The sequence below is a fragment of the Trachemys scripta genome, chromosome 24, assembly GCF_013100865.1.
Source record: "Trachemys scripta elegans isolate TJP31775 chromosome 24, CAS_Tse_1.0, whole genome shotgun sequence".
NCBI classification, from domain to species: Eukaryota; Metazoa; Chordata; order Testudines; family Emydidae; genus Trachemys; species Trachemys scripta.
The window spans coordinates 4,781,962-4,806,971 of record NC_048321.1 but is presented as its reverse complement, the minus strand read 5'-3'; the positions used below and the strand labels follow the sequence as shown (position 1 = coordinate 4,806,971).

The window sequence follows — 25,010 nt, the reverse complement described above, 5'->3', positions numbered from 1 at the left end:
CTGGTGGCGGGTGGTAACTTGCCTGCCATTCGTAGGAATCAGGAGGAAACAACCCCACAAGCAGGGTCGCCTCTAGGCACCAGCAAAGCAAGCACCTGCTTGGGGCAGCCCATTTGCAGGGGCGGCAGGGATCCAGCCTGGGAGCTGAGAACCAACAGGGGGCCCTGGGAGCTGTAGTTCCTTGGTTAGCTCCCTGCCTATAGAGCCAGCCCTGGAGCAGGGAAAGAACTACATTTCCCAGCATTCCCTTGGCCACTACCAACAGGAAAGAGGGAGAGGGAGTGAGGAAGCTGAGACCTCATGCTGCAGCCTGCTGTGAATGGAGAGCTGCACTGGGAAGGGCAGGGATACCATATTTTAACTAGGGTTACCATACGTCCGGATTTTCCCAGACATGTCCGGCTTTTTGGGCCTCAAATCCCCGTCCGGGGGGAAATCCCAAAAAGCCGAACATGTCCAGGAAAATAGGGAGGCGCCGGGCTGGGGGCCGGCGGCGCTGGGCCGGGGGCGCGGGGCCAGGGGTGCTGGCCGGGGTGCTGGGCTTGGGCCGGGCCGGGGGCCGGCGGTGCTGGCCTGGGGGTGCTTGGCCAGGGGCTGGCCTGGGGCCCGCACCCCTTCTCCCTGCCCCTGACTGCCCCCCCTGAACCTCCGCCCCATCCAACTCCCCCTGCTCCCTGTCCCTTGACTGCCCCCCAGGAACTCCCTACCCCTTCGCCAACCCCCCAGTCTCCTTACTGTGCCACTCAGACCAGCGTGTCTGGCTTCGCGCAGTGCCAGACACGCTGCTGCATACATGCTCCCCTGTGGAGCCACCCAGCACCTGCCTTCCAGATTTGAACATCTCAAAATTCAGGAGTGCTCAAGCTCAGTTTGGGCGGCTGTTACTTCATTTCTCCCAAATCAAATATACTGATCCACTGTAACTTGCTGTAGAAAAAGTAGGATAAAATTGAGCAAAAAATGTTTCCCAGTGGTTATTAGGACTGGAATTGCTATTTTCAACAGCCATTGCCCTTTTGTTGTTTTGTTTAAAAGGAAGACAGTGATATCGCATTGGCAAATTCCCCACAGAAAGAAAGAGTGGAACAAAAGAATAATAAAGGCACCTCAACTTTTCCTCATTTCTGTAGAACAGTCTTATAATATGCATCCAGACATCCTCCAATCACACAAGCTGAAAATTGTTCCACTTTACTGCAGTTCTGTAACCATATGGGAACCAATCCTGTCTGTGTTCTGTGCACACCTAAAATTCCTGCTGAATGACCTGCCCTGGGAGTGAGTTACCAGTGACCCAGGGCTGCGGCAGAAGGAGGGTGCAGGGGTGTGTGTGTGGGGGGGAGAGCCCAGGGCTGTGCACACCTAAAATTCCTGCTGAATGACCTGCCCTGGGAGTGAGTTACCAGTGACCCAGGGCTGCGGCAGAAGGAGGGTGCAGGGGTGTGTGTGTGGGGGGGGAGAGCCCAGGGCTGGGGTGGCAGGGGGGTGCGGGTGGTGGGGGAGAGCTCAGGGCTGGGGAGGTGGGGGATGCGGCGAGGAGCCCAGGGCTGGGATGGGGGGCAGCCAACATTTTTTTTTTTTTTTTTTTTTGCTTGGGGCGGCAAAAAGCCTAGAGCCGGCCCTGCCCACAAGGACATGTAAAACAAATGGGGCAGCAGGTACATTAAAATCATTAAAAACCTGCCACACTGCTGAGGCGGCAGGACACCTGGCAAAGCAGCATGGGAAAGAAACTGAGTTCCCAGATATGGGGCCCCGTATAAAGTCCTGTTTTGTGTAATCTGTTCCAAACAGCAGGAAATGCAGAGCCTGATGACTAAAGACTGGGGGCGGGGGGGAGGGGGGAAGGGGGAGGTGTTTGAAAAACGCCAAGCAAAGTTTCATTTGACAAATATGGGCTAGGTTTCCTGTGAAACTCCTGAACAAAGTGGGGGCTGCGTGGGAGGAGACGATACAGAACAGGTGGAACAGGAAATTCCACCAGGCAGCCTATAGAAGCTAACTGAGAGCTTCTCTCTCCCTTGTTCCGCTCCACCCCCTCCCTGTTTAATGTATAGCTGTCTCCTTGCTGATAACTGGTTTTGGTTCTGATACACCGTTCTTGCCCTTTAGTTGAGGACACAGTGTCTTTCATGTCACTTTATTGGCCTGCTCCCTTCCTCCATTTTGGTAACAGCTTTGCTTGATTGTTTTTGTGTGACAGCAACCGTTGGGGAATGAAGATGTCACACTTAGATTTTAAAACTCGATTAGCCTGTCTCAGTCTTCTACTGCAATTAATTCAGATTAGCTTGTCTATGCACCTTGTGCTATGGATTGAAAACTAGCAGGGTAATAAATGACAATGTGGTGGGGTCGACTCCTGGGTAATAGTGACACGGCCAGATAGATATCTAGATAACTGTCTAGTTGGGTGCCACAGGGTTGGGTCTTCTCTCTAGAGCATTGTGTAGTTCAGCACAGGACTTGTAGCCTGCGATTTGGGTTGTGTCCCTGGCTTTGTCACAATCTTGTTGTGTAAGCCTAGGTAAATTACGCATTGGTCTGGGGAATTGGGGATTGGTGTTTCAGTAGCATCTAGGAGCCCCAAGGTGCTAAGCACTGTACAGACATGGAACAAAGACTATTCCTGCCCCAAACACCTGACAGTTGACGTACCTCTGTGCTTCCATTGCCGCTTTATAAAACAGCGCCACTTGCTTACCCCATCCCATGGGGTTTGGAGAGACTCGGAGGCAGAGACTTGCCAAGCTGTGTCTAGGGGATTTTGGCTGCCCAGTGCCCATTACAATTAATCCCTTAGGCAGCTTTGGGCATCTTTAGTCTAAACTCTCATGTTTGTAAAGCAGAAAATGCTGTAGCGCTTACAAACTAAAGCTCTCCAATTGTCTCCTTTTATGAGAGGAAAAGTATGTTAATGACATTCATATGACGATAAATCAGGAGGAGTAGCAAACAGCAGCGAGGGCAGAGAAATAGCATAGAGGGACCTAAAGAGATTTAAAAACAAAAGGAGAATAATCTTGTATAACTGCAATCTAATCTGGGGTTAAACATCTTCACTAGGAGCTAGAAACCTAGAGAGCAGTAATGCTGAGAGACCCAAAGTTCCTAGAAGACCGTGAAATAGACATGCAGCTAAAAAGGCCGATGTTGTTTTAAGCTGTATGTGTGGAAGCATCTAGACTCAGGCTATGTCTACACTACAAGCACCTCAGCGGCACAGCTGCAGTGCTGAAGCTATGCTGTTGTAGCGTAGACACTTGAAACAGTGACAACGTTTTTCTGTTGCTGTAGTTAATCCACGCTCTCATGAGGCAGTAGCTGGGTCTACAGTGGCTATACCAGGGTTTAGGTTGGCTTAACTATGGGTGTGTCTACACTGCGAAGTTGTCGACAAATCCATTTGTATTTTGTAAAGCACTGTAAATCGCTCCTGTCTCCTCCTTTTACAGCTGGGGTTATTGAGACTTGAAGGGGGAGTGATGCGACCAAGCTCATCGAGCCAGGGACAGTTTGGGAATTTCCAGGCTGACTAGGAGATTAAGTGAGGCAACTCCCATTAGAACAAACGGGAGTTTGACTAAATCCCATGTGAAAATCTCACCTGGGGATCTGACTCCCAGTCTTGGGCTTTGGCCACAAAGCCACTGTGCCTTGGGAAAGCCGTGTCTGCCCTGTGCTCTAGCAGCCTGGAGAAGGCCCCATCATTTGGGACACGGACAAAGCACTAGAAATTGCACAGTAGGGACCATGGCAGCAGGTGAAGTTTCCCCTTGGGGAGGCTAGCCCCTCTGCCCCGCCTCTTCCAGCTGAGGCCACGCCCCTGCTTGCTGCTCTCAGCCCCCCTGTGGCCCAGGGAGAGTGGGGGGCTGAGAGCTCGGTTGGGGCCACTGTAGGGGGAGGGGGACTGAGAGCTTGGGGGGGGAGGGGCTGCGAGCTCCGAACCCAGAACCTCTCCCCAGTGCCGCCCCTTCCATGGGCCCACCCCATTTCGCCCCTTCCCCCGCTCCCATTCCACCCACGGCTGCACCTCATTCCATCCTTTTCCCCCATGGCCCGGCCCCATTCTGCCCCAACTCTGCCTGTTCTCCCTTAGGCCCTGCCCCCAGCTCGCTCCTTCCTTCTTCCATGCGGCCCCGAGACTAGAAAAGCTCTGTGGCCCTACCAGGGCCGCAGCAGCAGTGGGGGGAGATTTTTCCATGGGCCCCAAATCTGCCACTGCTCCCCCACCTGTTCAGTAAATCCACTGGGGGAAAGGAGTCCTCTGCTACAGTGTGAGCTCTGCAACTCCTCCCAGGGAGCCAGGTTACCCCGTCTCACTCCCCTCCTCTGTCTGTGGTCAGCCTGGGTAGGAGAATGGATAGAGGGTGTTGGCAGAAGGAAGTGTGCAAAAGGAGACCTGCTGAGGCACTGTCTGGTGTCTGATAGCGGAGGGGTGCCTGACTCTCATCAGCAATCTCAAGGTCCTTCTGGATTCTCAGGGAGTGGCAGTGGCCCATGTCGACCTTCTCTATCTATAGCGAACAGGAGATTGCACCTTCGCCTGCCAGTGACCATCTGTGCCCTTGGCCTCTCCGGGCTGGAGGGAGCTCAGTGTAGGACTGCTCTTGGGTTTCACCCAGAAACTCCAGCTGGGGAACATGCTGCTGCCCAGAACTACGTTCAGAGCAGTGCACCAGCTCCCTTTTGGGGCACAGGTACAATTCAGGGTATTGGTGAGAATCTTTAAACCTCTGAATTGTCAGGGCCCCAGCTCCTGGAAAGATTCCCCTGGCCTAGCCTGTCATAGCCATGTGCGATCGCTTTTGTTTTCTGGCCTAGAACCAGCACAGAGTTTTCCCAGTGGAGGTCCCCATCCCATTTGAAACTTGCTGTTCATTGGAGCCAGAACCTCAGGGCTCTCAGAGTGTCTGTGCATTTGGTGGTGTTCCTGCCGAGACTAGGGCATTGTGGCTTCCAGCCCCAATGGCAGTCACAATGTATTTATAGATCTAAGATTGCACTCACGTCAGGGACAATAGGTGCTATAAAAGTTCCGTAACAGTGCTAGAAACTGTGATTGCATAAGCAAAAATGACTGGTATGATGGCAAAGTGCAAAGCTGTCTGGGTGGAGCTAGGGACACAGAACAAACCTCTGTCCTACCCTTCTGTTCTGTTCCTCAGGATATTTTAAATAGGCCACCTCCTGCCTTCTCTGTTAGGCTTCCTATGTCTGCCTGCTTACAGAATAGGCCACTTCCAGAGATGGATTTCCTGTTAGCTGACAGGCGATGATATTTAGGCGGAAAAGGACTCTGTTCCCTTCCACAGAGGCAAAGAGGAGGGAGCGGGGGGTGCAGGGAGAAGCTAGATGGCAGCAGGCTCTCTGACACTTAGCCGAAGCCAGGTCGGATGCTGGGGATGTTATCTGCAGCAAGAGTGGAAAACACCGAGTGTTTCATTCTTCAATGAGAAATCTCAGTTGAACTATTCTAAAAATAATTGAGTGGTCAGTGCTGTCTCAGACCTGCCCGTGTCTTCATGACCAGGAACTCTCAGCCCAACACACATTGTGTCACCTCAGAGTGATCTCTGGAAAAATGAGTATCCGGCTTCTTGCTGCTTAAAAATGCCTCCAAAGCATTTGAGAAATGTGGGCTTGTGATTTTCTTTTCTTTATGACATATGAAGGAGGCCTGGAAAGACCTTTTCCCTCCAAAAAATAATTGCTTGGTGCTTTTACCTTAATATCAGGGATGTCAAGTCGGGACTCCCCTGTGTTTGGTGCCGGACTTATAGGTGTTTTTGTGTTCTAGGTCAGGTGTTTTTGCTGTGAGTTTTGCGTTACCTGCAGGAGTGAGGGTGTGGAACCTTTAACAGAGGTTTCCTTTGTCCGAAATATTAGTCATAGATGCTGTGAGCTGTGTGGTCTGCCTGCCCCAACCCTTTGGGAACTTGCCTCCTGCTCCATGGGGAAGAGGAACCAGCCTGTGCACACTTCAGTCAATTTGGGCTCTTTCTTGGTGGATCAGAGATAAGCTGAGTGGTTTTGTGTGAGGAGGAGGAGTGCTGCTGAGACTGGGGAGGCGATTTGGGGGGCAATTGTTTAAAGAGGAAGCGGGGAAGAAATCTATATCTGTCTTGTCTTTAGATTGTAAGCGCTTTGGGGCAGGGACTGGTCTGTACACGTGCAGTGTGTAGCCTAGTGGTCCTAGTGATCCTTGTTCAGTGTCGTAAGGCCTTACCGCATACAAACATTTAACTTTGTCTTAACAAAAACCAACCAGAAAGCAAAGCCTGAAGCAGTTTGACTAAAACCCCTTTCCCATAATGGGTTGCAGACCCTTGGTAACTACTTTAAGGGTAAGAGTTCTCCAAGAAAATGAGGTGAAAAGAATGTTCTTAAGGTGTTTGATCCTTCATAGGAGAGCTGAATCTCTGTGGGGTTGAGCTTGGCAGCTGTTCTGCTGGCTTTGGGATCACTTGGGTTCTGTGGCTTGTAAACAAACATCTCTCCTAATCGTATTTTTTCTCCTTCCCACAGGGTCCTTGATATCCGCCCAGGTCATGGACAAACAAACCATTCAAGTGCCTGAGAACAAGCGTAAGTGCGGAGTGTTAAATTAATAGATTCATAGATTCAAAGGCCGTAAGGGTCACTGTGATCTAGTCAGACCCACGCCATAGGTCTTCCTTGAATTCATTCCTGTTTGAACTAGAGCAGATCTTCTGACAAAACGATTGATTTAAAAATTGCCAGTGATGGAGAAGTTGTTGATTGCTGCCTGTGCAGTCAAGGTGTAGTTCCACCCACTGGCCTTTCCCAGCTGGGGAATGATCTCTGGCTGAGGGCTGGTCTACACTGAAAACTTACATTGGCATAGCAACAGCTCTCAGGGGTATGAAAAATCCACCCCCCTGAGAGACATCTATGCCAACCTAAGCCCCGGTGTAGAGAGCACTAGGTGAATGAAGAATTATTCCATTAAACTAGCGACTTTCTCTCAGGGAGGTGGGTTAACTACAGTGACACGAGAATCCCTCCCTCGCTGTAGTGTCTGTGCTCAAGCGCTCACCCTGACAAACTGCTACTGTGGTCCTGCTTCCTTCCAGCAGAAGTCAGCGTAGTGATCTTTAGGAGCACTGATGACTCGGAGCTCACAAACTGCAAAGATTATCGCTGGGTTGGTTCCTGCCAGCTGGTTTGGTTCAGTTGTTTTCAGCTTTGTGAAACGGACCCTTGTACAGCAACAGCTGTGTGTGTGTGTGTGTGTGTGTGTGTGTGTGTGTGTATATATATATATAATAATATATATATATATATATATATAAAATTATATAATTACTGGTTTAGATGTGATTCTCTTCGCACATATTGAATGTGATGTAGTCATGACCGCTTGTTCCTAAGATGTTGTAAGGTCAGCTCTTCTTCGACTTGGTGTCCGTGTGGATTCCACTGCAGCTGCACATGCGTCTCGTGGGCATAAGTTCGGTTTCTTTTGAATAGCTGAGTTTGTTGGAGCTACTTATCATCTTCCTCCTCCTTTCCGGCCCCTTTGTGTTCCTGTTTGAGGGCATAAAAGGCAGAGCAGACGCGATCCTCCCTCACTTCCCTTTGATGCCCATGGCAGCAAGATGGGACTGAATGAACGTCTGACCCACTGTTCCCCTAACTGAAAAAATCTTCATCTTCACACTCCTTTCATGTGGACATTTAAAAAAAAAAAAAAAAAAGTTAGTGAGGATCCCTCCCCCTCATACTTCATGCAAGCTGCCACATCTCAAGGCGGACTTCAAAATCTGCCTATCCTGTGATGGACTCATGCCTGTCAAGGATGGACACACTCAAGGCAGCTTCTGCCTATGGGAGAGCCACCTCCCGGATCGGTGCTTTGTGGGCAAGTCCATTTCATCCAGGACCCGCAAATCTAGGGACGCTCTGCTCAGGCGGCATATGCTGGAGCAGTCCACATGGGTCACTTCAGACACAGAAGTGACGGCCATTACCAGTGTCAGGCTAGTTTAGCCAGTATCGGCCAGCGCTCTCTTGAGCATAGGTCATGCTTCAGGATTGAGCACTGGACAAAAGGTGAAGAGAGTATCGGCAGAGCTGGCACAAGTGACTTTGATGCCAACCACTTCAATATTGGCAAAGGCCTCTTCACCGAAAGCCGCGGTACTGATGCTCTTGGCATGGACGGCCCTAGTGTCCGCATCAGTCACTCTGGCGCAGGCTTCCCAGGCAGTAAAGGTGGCATCCGTGCCTGTACATAAAGATGAGACACACTCGTGGGACTGGACAGAGCCCATATGTAGCACCAAACGTGAAGGAAGGTCCCAGAAGGAGGAAACAAAACACTTGTTCAAAGTACCGAGCATCTGAGTCCTCGACATAGGCCGTTAATGGCACAGGGAATGAGGGACCCAGCACCAGTCTTGACACAGGTGTCTGCTCTGGAGTAATCTGGATCACCTCCAGACATCTTCCCTGTATGGCCCCAATGGCACATCGCCTGATGACACTGCTGTTCGAAGAGATACTCCTCCTCACCTAACCCATGTACTCCTCCTTGCTCAAATTGAGTAGAGAGCCCCTTCTTCCTTTGGAGTGAGACCTTGTGACCAGAGTCTCAGGGGAGCCAACTGAGGTCACTGTGAACTGCAGAGAATGGGGCAGACAACCCCCAAAGCTGGTGGATATTCCAATACCTAGATTTGCCAAACCAGCACGAAACAGCTTCTATAACACGTCACTGGTTACCCAGAAGCCAACAACACAGGTCCCTTAAATCAACCCAGCCTTAGGCCTCCCCCCAGACACGCAAGTCAGATATGATGAGGATTACTGAAAATCTTATTTGTCATACAAATAAGTTCTACCAATCCCAAAGGATTGGACACATTACCTCCCAGGTTAACGAATATTTCAGATCTTACCCAAATACACACTTACAGCCAATTCTTATTAACCAACAAACATTTATTAAAAAAGAGAGCGAGTGTATTGGTTAAAAGATCAGTATGCATACAGTCATGAGTACAATTCTTGAGATTCAGATTCATAGCAGAGATGGTGAGCTTTGTAGTTGCAAAGAGTTTTCAGAATTTGTGCATAAGTTATAGTCCAATGTTTATATTCAGGGTGGTCCAGTCAGGAGTAGGATCTCCATCTCCATCTTTTCCTAAGCATTACCGGTAACATGTTGATTTAGTTGGTGTTGGTCCTGCTTTGAGCAGGGGGTTGGACTTGATGACCTCCTGAGGTCCCTTCCAACCCTGATATTCTATTATTCTAGTTAGCTACATGGATTTACATAAGGCAGTTTAAAGTTTGTGATAGACTGCCTAATGGATAAAGTGACATATAGACAGTGACATTATTTCACCCAAGACCCATCTAAATGTTAATATTCCCTTTTGATCTCTGAATCAGCAGCTATAGTGACAGACAGGAACTGACTGTTTACATGGCTAACATTAAACAAGATATAAGTAAACATAAAATTAGTATCACCTTTGCTTTCTAACAACATAGGCTAGAACTTTGAAATGCAAATCTATCTGCCATGGAATGGCCCTAATTACCATTCACATACTCATGTCTCTAAAGATTGGCTTTGGGTTATATAGCCTTCAGGCTGCTTAACCCTTTAGGGCCGTGTGTCATACTTTGTATAAGATTTGCTGCAGTTATAAAGCAGTGGTAGCAACAATGGTTTGCATGGTCCGATTTTAATCGGATAACATCATAGACCCCAAGGAGGTTGCTGGGGAGCCTAGTACCCATATAACATCACCTTATCCTTTCTGGGGACCATCAGCTCTTGTGTCTGGGAGCAAGATCCCTCTCCCATGTTTCCAGAAAGGAGGTGATCCCGTTCCCCAGTGGCATCATTAACCAGGCCATCCACACCAGAACCACACATGGGCCCACAGGAGCAGGAAGCAAGGGAGGGATCGCAATGACCCCCAGCTCCACTCAAGGGCAAGGCAGTGACACCAGCCCCGGCCCCAGCGATTGATTTTAAAGCTTTTCAAGACCTTCTTTCCTGCATTGCAGAGACCTTGGATACTGGGACTACATTTATACAAGAGAAGTCTTTATTTTGAGCACCATCATGCTGTCCAGAATCACCCTTCCTATTAACAAGGGGCTCCTGGAACCGGCTAAAGGACTGTGGCAAATGCCCGTCACTTTTCCTCCCACTTTGAAAAGGGTGGAGAACAGATACCAGTGCCCCCAAAGGGCTTTGAACACACTTATGTCCATCCAAATGCTTATTCCTAGCTGTTGCGGCAGCACAGGAGAAATCACAGTCCACGAAAGGCATGCCTAATGACAGACCCCGAAAGTTGGATCTCCATGGACACAAGGCCATACTCTTCAGTCTCCCTCCAGCTGGCAAATTACCAGACCCTGTTCACCAAATACACCTTTCTCATTAGGAAGTGAGTGACCCTCTCCCAATCCAAGATCCCTCAAGATAACAAGGACGAGTTGAAAGAAATAATCAAGGAAGGCCAGATGGTCAGGAGAGCATCCCTACAGGCGGCCAAGAACACATCTGATATGGCCACGGTTGTCACTACGAGACGGGCCTTGTGGGTACAGGCCACAATAGATGGCCTGCCCTTTAATGGGATGGAGCTCTTCAGTGAGAAAACAAATGAAGTATTTCAGTCCCTCAAGGAAAGCTCTGTGGTTTTTATGGATTTACACACCTAAAGGAACCCTTACAAGTAGCAGCCCAAGCAGAGACAGAGGACACCATTCTACTACTGGGATCAACAGCCAGAGTACCCACAAAGAAAGAATCCCAGATACTCCTGGGGGCACCCATCACCTCAGTGCACCAGACTCCCTCTGAGGCAGCAGATTTGACAGGAGTATTGGGAGTTGCATTGGAATCAGTGTGGAGCCTGCGTCTACCTTCAGGAACCACCTTTCCCCTGGGCCTGGGCAGCCATCAGAGCCAACAAATGGGTGCTAGAAATTGCCCGTGACTCCCCTATTCATTTCCAAGCATTATCCCCTGCCCCATCCTTCTTCAGGGATCCTTGTCATGAGAACCTATTACAAACAGAAGTGTACTAGTTGCTTCATCTCTTTTATGGCATCTAGGTATCTATGGAGCACTGAGGAAGAATATTATACTCTTGTTATATACCTTATTCTGAAGAAGAGAGGAGTTTTCGTCCTATTCAAGCTTCATCCTAGACTTGAGAAGATTGGACACATACATAAGTCCAATTCAGGATGGTGACGTTTGCCTCCATCATCGCATCTCTTCAGGCTCAAGGCTGGTTGGTGTCTCTCTGCTGACATGACATGTACTTCCACATAGCCATCCATCCGGCTCACAGGAAGCACCTAGGGCTCACAGTGGGGGCCCCATCATCAGTGCAATGTTCTGCCCTTTGGACTCTCCATGGCACAGAGTGCCTTGCGGTAGCAAAGGCTCATTCACGTGTACCCTCAGCTCGACGGCTGGATGATCGGGGGCAGATCCCAGGAGGAAATGGCGGAAAGCCTAGATTACACGCTATCCCTATTCACTCAGTTGGGCCCCCTGATGAGCTAGGGAAAAAAATCTCTTATCTCACCACAGGCAATAGAGTTCCCAGGAGCCTTGACTGACTCTGGATAGGTCAGAGTGAGCCTTCCTGGAGACAGGTGTAGTCTTTACTACTTGGGATAGAATCAAACCAGACTGTGACAATGTGGATGTGTCTGGGGCTGTGGGGCCATATGTTAACATACACATACATGACATTGCTTGCCAGGTTTCACTTGTGGCTGCTCGAGCTCAGGCTCAAGTTGGTCTTTTTCCCCAGTAAAACACCTGATAAACAAGAAGGTTGTGGTTCCACCACAAGACATAACAGAACTGAGACGATGGTAGGAACCCAAGTGCTCTTCTCCTCCCCCTCTCTGGTAAGGACTTTAATCACGGATGTATCAGGAACATGTTGGGGAGCCCACCTAGACCATCTACAGATGCAAGAAACCTGGTACCCAGGAAACTTGGGGCTCCACATCAGTGCCATGGAGCTCAGGGCCATCAGGCTACCCTGCACAACATTCCTACCTGCTCTCCCGAACTCCACAGTGCACATCCTGACTGAAAACACCTGTGACACGCTACATCAGCAAGCAAAGAGGTGCACATGTGTCTCCCCTATTGGGATGCCTTGAAGCTCTGGACACGGTGCCGCTGACACAGGATAACCCCAATGGCTCTCCATCTCCCAGGTGTCGGCAACGACCTGGTGGACTTGCTGAGCAGAAAATCCATGGCTAGTTGGGAGTGGTCCCTGCAGAGATCCATGATAGACCCAAGATTCCACCACTGGGGAGCTCCTGTGGTAGACCTGTTTGCCACCAAGGACAACACCACGTGTCAGAATTTCTGTTCCAAAGGGGGTAGGAACCTGGCATTATTGCCCAACACTGTCCTTCTGCAATGGAGTCCAGGTATCCTGTTTGCCTTTCCTCTGATTCCCCTGGTTCCCAGCATGATTTCCAAAATCAAGAGAGAAAGCCACAATCATTCGTGTAGCTTCCAACTGGTCCAGGCAGTTTTGGCCAATGTCCAGCGTCGAGACCTTCTGCCAGTGTCCATTCAACCACCAATCCTGTCCAGACCTGATCTCCCAGCATCCTGGCCAGATACTCTATCCAGATCTGAAGTCCCTGCATCTGACTGCCCGGATGTTGGCTGGGTGAATGACACAGATGCACTGCCTTAGACAAGTCCTTATTCAGAACACTGACTTTTGTCAAGAATTACGCATTGGACTTAGCTGCCAGGGCAGATGTAAAGTTTGGGAGAGTAGTATTACAATCGCTATTCGACTGATGCAGTTGGCTCTCTTCGTTCCCACTATCCAGAGGGGACACTGATGGCCAGTCACCTACAGTGGAAATGACACCGACAGATACTTTCAGAAAACAGACTGGTTCCTTACCCTGCAGTAACTGTGGTTCTTCGAGATGTTGCAGTCAGGGCAGATCCCATGAGCCACCTTCCATTGCCAGTTTCAGAGTCATCAGCTAATGCGGGTTGTGAGGGAGCTGAAGGACATGCGTGGCCCTTGTTAAACGATGTTGAAGGCTGAAATGTCGTTGCCTTGGTAACGTTCAGGCAGCTCAGTGCTTCTGTCCTTGGAGCTTCAGTGTTATCAGTACTAACAGCAGATAATGCAGCCTGCTCATCCAGCAGACCTCAATGTTATTCATAAGGAATGACCACCGGCATGGTATGGTGACAAAGGGGCACTCGGCCAGGTTTATTGCCCTCAGGGCACAGCCCTAGTGCCCTAGCTCTGTGGTTACAGGTACACTAACACGAGTGCCCAGTCAGCAGCAGGAGTCTCTATCCCCGAGGCCACACAAAGGGTTAAGGCGAGGTACCCCAACATTTGTAGGCGGAGATAAATAACTTACGTACCACCTTATGTGCTCCATGACATCTGTTTACCTCCCCTTGTTCCTGATATCTTGGACAAAACATCCCTATTCATTTTTCTGTCAAACCATATGATCTTGTACTAGATTGGGGTATATCTGTACTAGCTGGAATATATTTACATAAATATCTAGTGCCTAGTACACTAGCAACAACTTTGACAAGTTCGTGTACTGAATAGTGAACTTACAAGCATCTGCTTTAATACATGGCCTGACTTTTTGGCTCACGGCCTCTGGAGTCTTTCTGCACTCAAAGCAATACTATAGTAGTTTTGGTGAGTATTGAATCTTTGAAATTCAAGTACTTCTTGTTCTAGAGATTTCAGTGTCCATGTCTCAGATGAAATGTAGATGAAAGTTTGGGGCTTAATAGCTGTTGTATCGGAGCATAATGATGAGGTTCAGGGTGGAGATAATGACTGAGCCCTAACGATGACTGAATCGGGAATGGCCCCTGGCAAGTTGAACTACTAAATCTAGGGTAAAACTTTCAAAAAGTGCCTAAACGGCCAGATTGTCAAATGTATTTAGGTGCTTATTGATGCAGATTGGTGCCTAGTGGGTGTTCAAAAGCACCTAGGTGGGCTAGAAATATAACTTCCATTGCTTTCACTTTTACAAATCCCAATAGGTGCCTCCCTGCATCTTTAGGTACCTAAATACCTTTGAAAATCTGGCCCTAAGTGATTTAAAAGCTCCTAAGTCATTTGGGCATGTTTTGAAATTTTTACCCCTATTTTGTTTTTTTAAAATGTCAGTTGCCAGTGATAACTCCATCTCTAGTCTCCCAGGCATTCAAGAAGGAGCGAAATGTAGCTCCACTCTGCTTCAGACTGTCAATATGATGTCCATTTTCTAATTTATTGTTAATTTTGGATTGACACTTACAGGAACACTGATTTGTAATCTAGTAAATCTCAATGAGTGCCCAGTAGTTTCAGATACAATTCTTGTCCCTGCTAGTTTCTGCAGCTTCACAATCAATTTCCTATTTTAAGTTTTCATAAGTGAATTTCTGCCCTTTTCCTGATTGAAAGACCCACATAAACTGACCAGACAAGGCAGCATTGAAACGGACTATACCCAAAGTGCTGCCAAATGCACAAAGTGAACAAAAAAGCTCATTAATGTTTTTGTTCCAGTGATTTTAGTATTGCATGTCAGCAGTAGGCTGCATTTTCAGACCCATGTGACTTTAAGATGGTGGCCCTCAAGAAATGGTAGACTTTTAAGGCCAGAAGGGACCATTAGATCATCTATTCTGACCTCCTGCATCACACAGACCAGAGAATTTCACCCACTTACCCTTATATTGAGCCCAATCACTTGTTTGGCTAAAGCATCTCTTCCAGCAAGGCAGACAGGCCGGATTTGAAGGCATCAAGAGTTGAGGAATCCATCGCTTCCCTGGATGGTTCCAATGGTTAATCACTCTTTTAAAAACAATACAATATTGTGAACAGGTCTGGCTTTTTCCAGCCATTGGTGGTTCTTCTGCCTTTCTGTACCCAAGAGCCCTTTAGTGTATTCCCCCCCGCCCCCAGAACGTACTTATATGCCATAATCATGTTAGCTGGCAATCTTCTTTTCAATGAACTAAACCGCTCTTTAAGCCTCTCACTGTTAGGCATTTTTTCCAGCCCTTGGGATTCAGGAAGGATGATCCCTTCCACTATGTTGTAATTGGTCCTGGGTATAAATGAAAATCTGGCTCCCAGTCCATTTTAAAACAAATATGTTCGTGGCTTAGCTCTGCCAAGTGTTTACAAATCGGATCTTATTACATGACCTTACCTTTGGGGTGCAGTGCAAATGCTGACTTATTGCTGTTTCTTTCCAGCAATTGATCTACCCTGTACTGCGTACGTATCGCAAAGCGGAACACCCAGGGTCGAGTGGAAGTTTGAAAAGGGCTCTTCAATAGTGCTGTTCTACTATGATTCGAAATTCACAGGTACGTGAGTCCATTGTACGGAATGTCTGAGGGCCCCTTTACGGTCTCTGGGCCAGGTGTTGGATAAGCACAGGTTATACCAGCTGGTTGCAGCATCTGAGGCAGGGTGGATTGCTTTAAATTATTGATTTTTATCTTGTTTTGCATTTGTACTTTTTAGTTATTTTCAGTGGTGGCGTCAGCATGGGTTGATGGGTTCACTTGGACCCACAGATATCCTGAAGCCAAGGGTGCAAATACAGAAATACGTTGTTTCCCAGCCCGATGTGAATGGGAGGCCCCAGTGGGTGCATAAGGGGAGGGGGAATGGGGGAAAATAGGTTGCAGGGGAGGGGGGGGAAATATGTTTTGAGTGAGCCTGCCCTCCACCCATCCTGCAACATCAGCTTCTGCCTTCCTGCCCCGGGTGTTGTGACCTGGTGCATGGGGTAGCGGCACTCCTCAGGTTTTGCCTTGTCTAATCAAGGGGCCAAACCTGAGTGATGCTACAACCCCATGCACCAGGTCACAATGCCTGGAGTAGGAAGCCGGGCCCAGCCTTGCAAGACATGCTGTAGGTAGGGTTGCCAGGTGTCCGGTTTTCGACTGGAACATTTATTATATAGCTTAACATACATTTCTTCAAATTCTTAAAGATTACATTTTTTATTGTTTGAAAATGGGGAATTATGCATTTCTTATTTAATTTAATTAAATTAATGGAGATATCCTATCTCCTAGAACTGGAAGGGACCTTGAAAGGTCATTGAGTCCAGCCCCCTGCCTTCACTAGCAGGACCAAGTACTGATTTTGCCCCAGATCCCTAAGTGGCCCCCTCACAACCCTGGGTTTAGCAGGCCAATGCTCAAACCACTGAGCTATCCCTCCCTAACGTTTTTTGTGATTGATTTGTGTCAAGCTCTGTTTGGATGGAGATTGGAATTCAAATAAAAAGGCACAAAATCAGCATTTAAACATTTTTTTAAGCAGTTAAATAAAACTGCCTTCCATGCACTGGATAAATAAGAAACGTTTGACAGTATGTTTAGCATTTAAAACTGATTTATTAAACAAAGAAAGTATTATCTGCAGATTAGCGAATTGAACTAATTGTTTCTGGTCACCTTGGCAAGATTTTAGAGCTAGTAGATCTCATTCTCTTACAGCTACTTTTTATTCATAGACTGCAGGAAGAAAACAAGCTTTTCTGCTTTTTCAGCTCCCAATCGGTTTAATGAATGAATGAGTTATTCAGATGAATTAGTTAATAAACTGAAATGGGGAAAAAAAATTCTCTCTGCATGTGCAGAAGAAGCTACTGCTGTCCAAAGTTGGTTCAGCATGCCAATAAACTCTGGCTTCAAGACGTTAGCGTGTGACTTCCACCAGTTCAGTGATCTGCCTTTCTTTAAAACGTCAGCAGTCAACATACTGTTCATTTTTTAAAAGTTTAATTTAAATGATTTTAATAGACGATAGTAAGTTTGGCCTTAATACAGGTGGTAATAATTTCAAATTTATTTTTAAATAGGTTTATTTTTGAAAATAATTCTGTATCCAATTTAAATTAAAAACTCTTTTTTAAATCATTGATTTTATCCACCCTGATCCGAAGTGAGGTCTTTAGCTTGGGTCCTTCTGAACCAGTTCAGTCTGTAACTTCCCAATACGGGCAGGAAGCCTCAGGCATTGGCAGCAGCTCCTGTTTCCCACAGTGCAGTGCTTCACCTCTGGAAATTAGCCAGAAGCGCCTTCTCCTAGTAACAGAGCTGGACCCTGTGGGGTAGGTGTTTCAGGAATCCCAGCATGCACTGACGCTTCCATGGCTGAGCTGTGGTGTACAGATGTGCTGAGGTGTTACGAAGACAGGCGAGAACCAACCAGCCATTGTGTCCTGTGTCCTAGCAATGGCTTCCTCGCCTTCTGCAGACCCCTTTGTCACTCAGCCATGTCAGCTCAACAGCTTGAGAACAGTCTTTTAATGTGACTGGGGTAACCACACACAGTGTTCTAGATTGCTTTGCCTGGAATCAGCTTTACCACTGCTAACTAATTTCTTAAAAAGCACTGAGCACTCGTGGGAAAAGCTACGAGGAAAGAAATGGGGTGGAGTAACCTGCTCACTAACTAGTCCATATCCGCCAGCAGCACAGCATAACAGAACCTATCCCTTAAACCCTGCAACAAACCCCTCCATCCCCCGGTCAGCTGTGATTGGGCTGGCTTGGCTATTGGACGTATGGGCGTGTAGCTTCCTTCTGCAATGGGGAGACCTCTTGTTGTATTTGAACTGAACCCCATTTAATCAGCTCTTCTCCTTACCGAGCTCTCTGCTCTGAGGCTGGTTCATGGGGCTGCCCTTCCTCCCCTTCTCCACACCAGCAGCCTGTTCTGGCTCTCACTTGTATTCCTCCACCTCCAAGTGCTCTCAGCTTCTCACTGTCTCCCCTTTCTCTGCAGATCCCTACAAAGACCGTGCTAAATACTCACCCACAGGGATTAGTTTCTCTTCGGTGACTCGGAAGGATACGGGGAAGTACACCTGCGAAGTCTTCTGGGCCGGGAGCGGGGGCAGTGACCAACTAAGAAAGTCAGAAGTTGACCTCATCGTCCAAGGTACTATTGCCTTCCTGTAATTACAACTTGGGACCGGTTGCCATGGCTAAAGTTCCAGGGCTTCTAGTCGCGGAGAGAGGGGGCCCCTGGGGGCATGTTGCCAATTGTGGGCAAGGAGTGTGTTTTCATAGAGTTTAAGATTCGAAGGGAGCACTATGAACTTCTAACCTGCGTGGTACAGGCCGGGGAACCTCCCCACTGACTCCTGCCGCAAGGAGGGTAGTATTTTTCCCTACTAAGAGCCCAATGGCTTATTTGAACAATGTTGCTCTCCGCACACCATGGTATCATCAGTGGATAGCAAACTAGCCTGAGGTCACTGAAACAAGACTTTTTCCACATTGGACTTAGACTGTAGGGAAGCCTCAATCGTCTAAACCTGGTTCTCTGAAATTCTCACCCATGTCCCCTGACCACGGACCTGCAGGGCCAGAGCGGCGCATGAATGGAGCTTTAGGGCCTTGCTTAGAGCAGCGTCAGTCCTGCTGGAATAGAGCCATGGAATAAGGCTGCTTTGGGCAGTGGCAAGTATCCTGTAATCCAGTCAGGCTAGCCAGGTTCGAAGGGGGGCCCTGGGGAAAGCCTAATGCCCGGATTATCCAATGGTTTCAAAAGCCTCCAGTTCTGTTGGCTCCGCATCTTCAGAACCATTAAACACAACTGGTTCTCGAGGACTGCCTCGCACGGGTCAATGCGTAGCCCATTATGTGGCAATGAAGAAACAATCCTAGCTACACGGGGGCACCATTATTTCTGTAACACGCACTCAGGAAGTCTGACACTGTAACTGTTCCCCCTGCTGACGTGGGCAAGTCCATGCTTATCTTGCATTACATGCGAATGGCATTTAAGCAGAGATCCCCCTTCATACAGATGTGCTGTCAGTCCACTTCTTCACACCTTGAAGACTCACTGTCAGCACCAATCTGAACCTTGGGTGTATTGTCTGCAGAGACCAATGGAGACTGACCAGTCCTCACTCCAGAAATGGTCCCTTCATGGCTGGACTGAGGTCCCTGGCAAAAGATTAGGGGGGGAAGATTACACTACTTTTACAGTGCCTGTTCTGTGGCCGTACCCAGAGCCTCACTCACAAATGCTGTCAGTCTAGCACCTTTCACCAGCGCTGCAAAGTCAGTCACCGAATGGGAGCCCAGTGTTGGAGCAAACTCTGTTTCCTTCCTTCAGGAACGCAGCAGTTTTGGTCAAACATTTTGTTTCGACAAGTTGCTCCATCAAAGTGGGAGGGACACTGGTTTCACCCACACGGCCAGCATCGCACCTTTCACCTGTCAGCAGGGTGGCTACTGCCACCAGCAGGGCTTTTAGTCAAAGCGTTAATTTCTGGTCAGTGACACTTCTCCCCACGTGCACTTGCCATTTATGTTGAACGTCGGGCACCTGTTTCTCTCATCTCCCTGCTCCTCTGCACAGTCGTTTGCACCAGAACCCCAAGAGCTGCTCTGATTTAGTTGCATTCCAGACCCATTTTATTGTGGTTTAAATGGCTGCCCAGGGAGCAGGGCAATGGAAGAGCCAGCCCAGTGAGTGCCATTAATCCTCTATTGAATTAAAGGGCAGCTGGTTCAGAACCCACGCAAGGAACTGCTGCTCTCTGTGGAACGTGTCCCAGGAGATCCAGACAATAGTGTGGCTGGATTTTAAAGAAAAGTCCACTACTATTTGGAGTTGTGCTGACATGAGTATAATCAAGCTTCAGGGCAGCACAGGATCTCTACATGGGTCAGGAAGGAACCGCTTTTCACTCCTTCCCCATCGCAATGAAAGGTGCATTGTCGGGGGATGACAGTTACACTGGCCTGAGCTCTGGAACGTCGCTGATCAGCCCTGGAGCAGTGCCAAGAAAGCCCTGCCAATGGAAGAGGCCCAGCCACTGACTTAGTTCATGAGTCAACGGACCGTCAAGCTAGACATGGCTGCTGCTTGCCATTTACTTCACTTAAAATGAGCTGGCCATTTGTTTGCCTTTGTGTCACTGAGCAGGACCTCGAGTCTAATCCGGCCAGTCATGGGTTAATAAGCACAACTTAACAAATGCACATGACTGCGTCTTGGGTGTGTTTAGGGCGGGGGGTCACAGCGGTGGGTTCAAAGCTCTGTAAGGTCATCTGTAACATGTGCCTCTTTGCCTTCTCCATTGGCAGTGCCTCCCTCCAAGCCCGTTGCCAAGGTGCCCACCTCGGTGACAATCGGCAACAAAGCTGTGCTGACGTGCACAGAAACAGATGGCTCTCCACCCCCTACCTTCCAGTGGTACAGGGACAACATCCTGATGCCCTCCAACCCCAAGATCAGTGAGAAATTCAGGAACTCCTCCTACACGATCGACCCCAAGACAGGAGTGCTGGTACGCGCTGGGGAGGGGGCTGCCTGACTCGTGGGGAGTTCACACCTCTGTCCATGCCTCTCTCACGCCTTCTTTCCCACTCCAGACGATTGAGCCCGTAACCAGCTTCGACACGGGGGATTATTTTTGCGAGGCTCAGAACAACGTCGGGACCGCTCAGAAATCGGAAGCCATCCACTTGGAAGCCAGTAAGGAAAGGGGGGCTTGCAGTCCCTGCGTGTGGGAGGTTGTGTGCGCACGTCTGCACTGGGCTCTTTGGAAGTCACTTGCAAGCTTGCAATAGCTAGTGTTGTCACTGCCCCTTCCCCGGCCTCCTGCAGCTACTCCCTGTACTGGCTGCGATAGATTAAAGGTTGGACAGTGCCCAAGTGTCTTGATGGGAAAACAGGCATGTGCTTTGCTGCAAGGGCTGGGGAGAGCCTGGAACCAGAAGCCCATTGGGCTGCCCTGCTAAAAGAGCAACCTTCGCAGAGAACGGAGTCTCCTGAGAGCCAACAAGTGGTTCTTGGCATGTCCCGCCTCCTACATGACCTCCGGAGCTGGGCCTCGGTACAGACAGTCCCAGAGGAGGCTCCCGCCCTAGCCTAGTGCACTCTGGGATTGGGAGTGCCAGAGGTTGGGGATAGGTGTGTTTGCCGGGCCCAGCTCCGGTGACAAGCATTCCAACCATCCCCTCCTCTGAAAAGCTACCGTGCCGTTAGCCCCCATTCCCTGGAGTTGCCCAAGCCATCCTGTTTTCCCCCCTTGGTCTGGTTTTAGCCCTTCGCAACATTAGAGCCATACAATGGAGCTCAGACTGCAGATCTTCGGGTGCCAGGTCCATGCCGGTGCTCCCTTCCCAAGCCATGGCCAGTTCCCCTCTGAATGCCTGTCAACTTTGTATCAGGGCAGGGCTGAGCTCACCGGAACCAAATAGCAAAGCAGCAGAACAGGGAGGGGTGAGGCCCGGCAGCCCTTGGCGTGGCTCGCAGGCTCGTCCCAGGCTAAGCTGGCCGTGGAATGTTGCCGTTCTCAGCCGCTGCCCTTCCTGCTGCCACTTCCCGATAGGTGGAAGCAGCTGGCACCAAGCGCTGGCACCAAGCGCTGACTCCAGCTGTGCGGCGAGGGGCTGGTGACAGCGGGGCAGGAAGAAATGGAGGTGGGTGGAGCAGGCTGGGAGCTGTCTTAGCGTGAAGGGAGCCGTGAATGGGACAGCAGCAGGGTTATAATTACAGAACCCGTGTCCGTGTGTCTCCCCTCCCTCCACCCCTCCGGCTGGGTACCCTGGTGCAGGCTCCTCACCCCTAGCTGCTTAAATCCATTCAAGGCAACTGAGACAGGGCGATTGGCCCTTGAAGGAAGGTGGGCTCCAGTCTCCCCCGGTGACTGCAACTAGACAGGTTAAATCCTTTGCTGGTGTCACTCTCCCACGGGGGCAGTTGCAGATGTGAAAGCGTTTGGGATCCTGTGGCATGCAGGGGGAATCTGTCCGCATAAGATCTCCGCATGCCGCGCTGACGTCATTCTCTCACCCAGCTGAAGTCAACGTGGGCGGTATTGTGGCAGCTGTGGTCGTGCTGCTAATCGTGCTGGCACTGGTTGCCTTCGGCATCTGGTTCGCCTACAGTCGTGGCTTTTTCAGCAGTAAGTATTAAGCTACCCACTTGGGCTGCGAACATACCTCTCCCCGCCCCCTTCCACTTGCGCTCAGCCACTCCCGTGACCCTAGGCAGTTCCTCGGAGCCCCTGTCAATTCCCCTGCAGAAGCTAAGGCCCGCACCGCTGGGCAGGGTGCCAGGCAGCGTGCTGCAGGCTAATGAGCTCTGGCTGCTGCCGAAGAAGCTATTGGGAGGAGCCATTGCTCCCGACCAATATTTTGCTGGTGGCATCTATGCAGTGGGCTCCATCTCCTGCTTGCCAGAAGCTTGCAGGCTACCTGCGATGCAGCAAACTTTGGCTGCCTTACCCCTTTCAATGATGAGGTGCTGCCTGCGGAGTTCTTGACCCTATTGGGCAGCTCTCCATCAAGCCGCCTTTGACTCAAGATGGAGCATTGCATGCTAGGAACTGCAGTTCCTGCCGGCTGCCTCTCTGGATTAAATGGGGGGGCCCCCAGGCTGTGGTGCAGAGCTTGCTTGGCTGCGTCGTGGTCAGGCCTGTGCTCCCCCCTTCCGTGAATCTATCTCGCATCCCTGTGCGCGTGTGACCTGTCTGCGCTTGGCCCAGCCAATTGAGTGCACTCTGAAAGCAGTGTGGCCCCGCGGAAGCCTGTGTTGCTGCCCACTGTAGCAGTGCCAGGGAGCCATCCCTTGGCAACCGAGCGACACGTCCCATCTCCAACATTTAACCATCCTCTTTCTTCTTTTTCCCTTCCAGAGAGAAGAGGGTAAGTGGAACCTTGTACTCTGTTCAAGTGTGTGCCTTGTTTTCTGTCTGTCCTCCAAGCCTCTTCCATCCCTCTTGTGCTCCTGGCCTGCGGAGATCCTTCTAGCGCTGTGGAGTGGGTAGAGTATTCCCCTGGGGGGCAAGCACCAGGACTAGCCAGACTCAGCCACCTCCTCCATGGCAGTTTAAATGCAGCCTGGAATCTCTTCCTTGCAGCGGGTAGAGTGCAAGGTGCCAGCGCGTATGCCAAGCTCCTCCCTCACCCCACTGTGCCCCAGCGTAGCTGCTGTGTGACACATTGCTTCCCCCTTCTCTCTCAAACACCCCCCCCCCCCGCCGCCGGGTGGGATCTTTGGTTCAGGAACAGTGGGGAGACTTTGACCTTTCCTCTTGGACTAGGGCACATGTTTCTGCTGTCCCCACCATGGGTCACTCCTATCCTCTAAGGTCCGCACTGTCCTAGCTCTATTCCAGCAGCATCTTCCAGTTGAAGACAAGGACTAAGCCTCCATCAACGCCGTTTTCCCCACCCGAAAGGGTCAGCAGGTGGCATCTGGGTGGAGCACTGTCTTCCCCTGTTCCCCAGATGGCAGTGTTGTCCTGTGTCCCCACCTCTCGCTGGCCTGGTGAGCAAAAGGCTGCAGAAGAGTAGAGCAGGGCAGTATGCTGCCTCTAGGCCAGGCCAGGCATAGTCTCCTTCCCCTTACCTAGAAGAAGTCAACATCACAGGAGCCAATAGCACCTGCATGAGCTTGCAAATTCCCCCCTCCACAGCTCTGCTCGTGTACCTGATCCATAGCCCCCCACTTATTTGGCCCTGGACTCCTCTTCCAGCTCTGCCAATACCCCTCTGTCCTGACCCTCCTCAGCCCTCACTTCTGTGCCAGTTCTGCTCCTGGCCTGATTATACCAAGTTACAAGCTGGTTCTAACATGGGGACTGAAGAGATCCCAAAATCCACTTGGCATCCAAAGCAGGCTGGGTATCAGGACTAGGCCTCTTAGCTGCCCTCCTCCCAATCCCGTCCTTGCGGTGTGCTGGGTATTGGATGGCGAAATAGGGATGGAAGGAAGAGGCCAGTCTGTAAAGCATCTCTCCTACCAGAGCTGGGGGAGGCTGTGCCTTGCCTGGTGGGAGTTGGGAGAGAAGGGGCAAATCAGGCACCTCCCATCTATCTTTTGGTGTGAAGATTGATGTAGCCTGGTGGTTAACCTCAGCTGTCTGCTAACTTGCTTCCCCAACGTTGCTGGCTGTCTGGCCGACACTGGTGGGGTACAGTGGCACAGCTGGTGCTTGGGGTGTGGTCCGAGAGCGATCAGCCCTTGTGAAGTGTCTTAGTTTAATTCTTTCTCATTTTAGCAGCACCAATAAGCAAGTTATCTACAGCCAGCCGTCCAACCGGAGTGACGTAAGTAGAACTGCCAGCCAGGCGGCTTTGCTCTGGCAGCCCGGAAAGTCTTTTGTCCCCAAAGAAATAACTTTGTTCTTGGCTTCTTGAGTGTCAGGGCTGCGATCAAATCACCTGCAGGCCGGGACTGGTGCTTTGGCAACCCCTGAGAGAGGCAGGGTGTAACCCAGCCACAGAGCCTGCTTACAGCAGTGATCTGCCCACGTCTTGTGGGTTTTATGGAGCGTCCGAGACGCACCTCACCCAAAGCCAGCCACGTCCATGGAGGGAAGGACAAACTGGTGGATACACACTTCACCTGACAAGCTCAGTTCATTTGCTGGACATAGCTGATGGTTCGAAGCTTGTCCATGTGTTGCCAGCCCAGTGTCAGTTCCTGGCTAATGACTTGCACTAAGACTTTCTGACCTTGAGAGGAAGGATGGCTCAGTGGTTCGAGCACTAACCAGGCTCTCGGTGGACTTGGATTCAATTCCTCGCTCTCTCACACTCAGATGTATGACCGTGGGAACATCTCTGAGGCTGTGTCTCACTTAAACAGCTAGCTGCTGTTCTTCCTCGATCTAGAGCTGTCTACGCCGGGGGTTAGGTCAGCTTAACTACATGGCTCCGGGTGCGGATTTTTCACACCTCCGAGCAACATAGCTGGTTCGACTTAACGTTTTGGTGTAGACTTGGCCTTAGTCTCTCTGGCCCAGACCCATCAAAGTATTGAGGCTCATAACTTCCACTGAAATGGAGCCTAAATACTTCTGTGGATCTGTGCCTCAGGTACCCAGTTCCCTGTGTAATGGGGATAATAGCACTGCCCTGCCCTGCCCCTGGGGGCTGTGAGGATAAATGCATGAAAAACCCCTGAGGT

The 25,010-nt window shown here is 50.0% G+C and overlaps 1 protein-coding gene across 2 annotated transcripts in view; it reads left to right on the top strand.

Annotated features, from left to right (window-relative positions):
* Positions 1–25,010, top strand: part of LOC117869494 (junctional adhesion molecule A-like) — a 60,147-nt gene that overhangs the window by 30,496 nt on the left and 4,641 nt on the right. The window contains exons 2-9 of one of the 2 annotated variants that reach the window (XM_034756357.1): positions 6,529–6,588; positions 15,299–15,412; positions 17,853–18,008; positions 20,174–20,376; positions 20,462–20,564; positions 21,892–21,999; positions 22,732–22,741; positions 24,103–24,148. In XM_034756357.1, coding sequence (XP_034612248.1) covers positions 6,529–6,588; positions 15,299–15,412; positions 17,853–18,008; positions 20,174–20,376; positions 20,462–20,564; positions 21,892–21,999; positions 22,732–22,741; positions 24,103–24,148 — 800 coding nt within the window. Of the gene's footprint in view, positions 1–6,528; positions 6,589–15,298; positions 15,413–17,852; positions 18,009–20,173; positions 20,377–20,461; positions 20,565–21,891; positions 22,000–22,731; positions 22,742–24,099; positions 24,149–25,010 lie in introns of both variants that reach the window. The other variant, XM_034756356.1, reaches the window with a different exon arrangement.